The sequence below is a fragment of the Myotis brandtii genome, unplaced genomic scaffold (genome assembly GCF_000412655.1).
Source record: "Myotis brandtii unplaced genomic scaffold, ASM41265v1 scaffold458, whole genome shotgun sequence".
Lineage (NCBI taxonomy): Eukaryota > Metazoa > Chordata > Mammalia > Chiroptera > Vespertilionidae > Myotis > Myotis brandtii.
The window spans coordinates 617,828-621,611 of NW_005367516.1; the positions used below are offsets into that span (position 1 = coordinate 617,828).

The window sequence follows — 3,784 nt, forward strand, 5'->3', positions numbered from 1 at the left end:
GTGACAGCTAAAGGTGTTTGGGGGGATAATGAAAATGCTCTAACACTGTGGCGATGGGTGCACCGCTCCAGGAGAGGGAACCATCGGACTGGATGCTTTAATGCATGAATTGTGTTGTGTGTGAATCGTATCGCAATAAAGCGGTCGAGGAATAAAGCGCTATAAGGACACGCTCAGGGTATTTTACAGGAAGTTTAAACCAGGTTGAAGGAGTGCGTAGGGCACCAAGGTTCTTCTTGGAGCGCCCTGGTCCAAATCCCGCTTTCTGCACTTCCTGGGTGTGGGGGTTCGGTCAATAGGCAAGTAACATGACTTTCCTAAGTGTGGGAATCTACTACTCTACCTACTGCACCAGCTAACAGGTGCGCACACACACACACTCACGCACACACTCATACATACAAATGCACACACACGCACACACACTCACACACGCATGCACACGCGCACACATGTATGTATGTATGTATAAAAATGGGCCTGGCCTCCCTCCAGCCCTGAGTGTATGCTGCTATCTGCACACACCATTTGGCAAATCAGTGCCTGCGATTCCTCCAGGCATAAAAGCAAACGTCTGTGTAGGGAAATCCTTACTCAAACCACAGCAAACAGGCAACTAGTAAATACAACTTCGGGCTGGTCACAGAATGCAGTCGGGGGTAGTTCACTGTTTACATTCGAGAGTGAGGAGAGTCTGACCTCCTCATGCACATGAGCTAAATTAACCACACTGAGAGCCAGGCAAAGAGACTAACAATTTGGGGGGCTGTTAGCTGTATGTATATGGAGTATTTTTTTTTCAACTAAAATAACTATTATTTGAGCTCAACCTTTTACATATAAAAGAAATCACTCATTTATTCTCTGCCCCTTCGTCCCAGGATTTACTGGGAAATTACACTTTTTCTTGACAAATGCCTCAGTCTTAGGCGAATGCCTCAATCTTAGGCAATGCCTTAAGTCATTTAGATTTTAAACTGGGAATCTCAGAAATCAAAAGCTGAATTAAACTAGTGGCTCATGAAGCCATCCTCTCTGCTTTTAGGACATTGCCAGGAAGAAACAAACAGTGATTAACTGAGGAAAGTCTTTCCGTCTTACCTGGTCTCAGGAACAAGAGAAGCAGAAGCAGCAGCTCCTGGCGGCCCATGTTGGGACTGGCCAGCGGAGTCCGGACAGCCGGGCGGCCCCAGCCCAAGGGGTTATTGACTTCCAGGACCGGAAGTGCCCCCACCAACAAGGCAACCGCAGGTAGTTACTCATTACCTCCCAGGCCCGTGGCCCCTGCGCTCCGAGGGTTCAAACATGACCTGGACGGAGGGTCTTACAACATGTTTGAACCTGCAATAGATGCTGGGAAATGGCGCAAGCGGTCCCGCCCCCTCGGCCCGGGCGCCTCTGCTCCCCGGGTTCCTCCCGCCCCGTCCATCCTCTCTCCCTTGGCCTGTTTCCTTCCCTCTCCTTCCATTCTCTTTCTTTTGTGTAAAGCAGTAAATCCCTGTAACAGCGGACTGCTGAGAGCGTCCCCGCCAGGCCCTCTGCGGAGTGATGTGGGCGCAGTGCCACTCACCTTCAAGCTGGTGGCATCGTTCCCTTCCCCACTCGGTCAGGCTAACGGGCGGGCTTGCACTTCCCCAGGGGGACCAGCTCACAAGGGTGAGGCTCTCAGACACGACTTCTGAGGCCTCAGATTGCGGCCGTACCTCGGCATGGTCATCAGCATCCTCCCGGTGGAGAGATCGCCAGGTAAGGTGTTTTATTATTAATATTCCTGTATGCCCATAGACGCACGTGTCCTCCAGCATTAGAAATGATGTTAGGAAAATAGCGATCTTTTCTCCAAATGAAGTCGCAATGCATTAGATCAGTGGTTCTCAACCTTCTGGCCCTTGAAATACAGTTCCTCATGTTGTGACCCAACCATAAAATTATTTTCGTTGCTACTTCATAACTTCAACGAAAAATTATTTTCATTGCTACTGTTATGAATCGTAATGTAAATATCTGATATGCAGGATGGTCTTAGGCGACCCTTGTGAAAAGGTGGTTTGACTGCCAAAGGGGTTGCAACCCACAGGTTGAGAACCGCTGCATTAGATTCTCATCCTCAAGAAATGAACCAAAGTTATGTTTAAGAGTCTGTCTTGCCCAGCCGGCTGGTTCAGTGGTTGAGCATCGCCCTAGGAGCCAGGAGGTCACGGTTCGAATCCTGGTCAGGGCACATGCCCGGGTTGCGGGCTCAATCCCCAGTAGGGGGCATGCAGGAGGCAGCCGATCAATGATTCTCTCTCATCATTGATGTTTCTCTCTCTTAATGATCTAGAAATTCATTGATTTTTGTTCTGGTCTTAAAGTACTATTCCTATCATTGTCTGAAACATTAGATTATTGTTTTCTAATTTTGATTAACCACTTTTTGTAGTTTGTTATAGCAAAATATGCATCAATAAAACTCTTAAAATTGAATTTCCTGCAGGAAAAATAAATGGACTGCTGAAATTCTCTAGTTCCTAACCTCCTTTTGCCCAACCACCCAATTGAAATCAAAATTTTATCAAATATTTGTGAATACACAAGGCTTCTTTAAGAACCAATGATCACATTATAGCAGAAAATTATTTTGATTTACACAATATGATTTACACACTATGATTTTGATGCTAATGGGTTAGCTCTCTTTTGGGATTTTCTCTCTCTGTAAGCCCTGACTTTCTTCAAGGTCCACTTCAAGTCTTATCTCCTCCATGACATCTCCCATTGCTCAAGCCAATATTAAGTTTTTCTGTATATGTAAAATTCTACTACACTTAGTGTTACTATCTTATAACATGGCACATAAGACTATTTTATATGACTTCTGTTTCATGGAGTCTTTTTTTGTTTTTCCTCTCTAAAAGATGCTTATAGTCCTAGCTGGTTTGGCTCAGTGGATAGAGTGTCAATCTGCAGACTGAAGGGTCCCGGGTTCGATTCCAGTCAAGGGCACATGTCTGGGTTGTGGGCTCAATCCCCAGTAGGGGGCATGCAGGAGGCAGCCGATCAATGATTCTCTCTCATCATTGATGTTTCTCTCTCTCCCTCTCCCTTCCTCTCTGAAATCAATAACAATACTTTTAAGAAAAGCCTGTCTTGTTTTAATTGTGAGTTCCCCAGCTTGGGGCTAGCATGAGTAAGGAAGAACATGCTTCAAAATTCCTATGTCAGTGCCCCCAAAATCAGCTAAATTGACCCCATTTTAAATGTGGAGTAAGAACAAGAACTGCTTTCTCCGGGCGACGCAATTCCTCTCTGTAAATTGCCCCGGGATGCGCAGACACGGGACCCTGGATTGAGAGGGGCTGTACCAAGGCCCCGCATCTGCACCTCACGGGGTAATCGTTGCAGGAACAAAACGTGCTGGGAGCCAGGAGGTGACGGCTGTGAGGGGCCCGGTGACCTAGGGGCGCTTCCTGATTTTCTGCTCCACCCCAGCCTTTCTTCTCACCTCCCACTCCCCCTCCTTCCCCCGGGGCCCCATTTATTAAAGGGCCACAGGCGGAAGCGAGCTTCGAAGTCAGTGCAGGACAAACTTCATCCTTAGAATATCAGAAGTGTCCTTCGGGGGCTCCGTTGGTGTGTTTGAGAAAGTACGGGGGGTGGGGGGGCATTTATTTCCATTTGAACTGTTTCACTACCGCCTCGTGGAGAAGGCAGGTCAGGAACAATGTCATCAGAATTCTACACCCACACAAATGCCCTTGTCTTTTCATGTGGGCAGTGGTGGTGTGCCTTTTGCCCCCTTGCC

The 3,784-nt window shown here is 47.4% G+C and overlaps 1 protein-coding gene across 1 annotated transcript in view; it reads right to left on the reverse strand.

Annotated features, from left to right (window-relative positions):
* PLG (plasminogen) overlaps positions 1-1,201 on the reverse strand; it is a 39,207-nt gene extending 38,006 nt beyond the window's left edge. Inside the window, exon 1 of the mRNA XM_005875302.2 lies at positions 1,102-1,201. Within this exon, the coding sequence (XP_005875364.1) occupies positions 1,102-1,150 (49 nt within the window). The 5' untranslated portion in view covers positions 1,151-1,201. The remainder of the gene's footprint in view (positions 1-1,101) is intronic.
* Between the last annotated feature and the right edge of the window lie 2,583 nt (positions 1,202-3,784).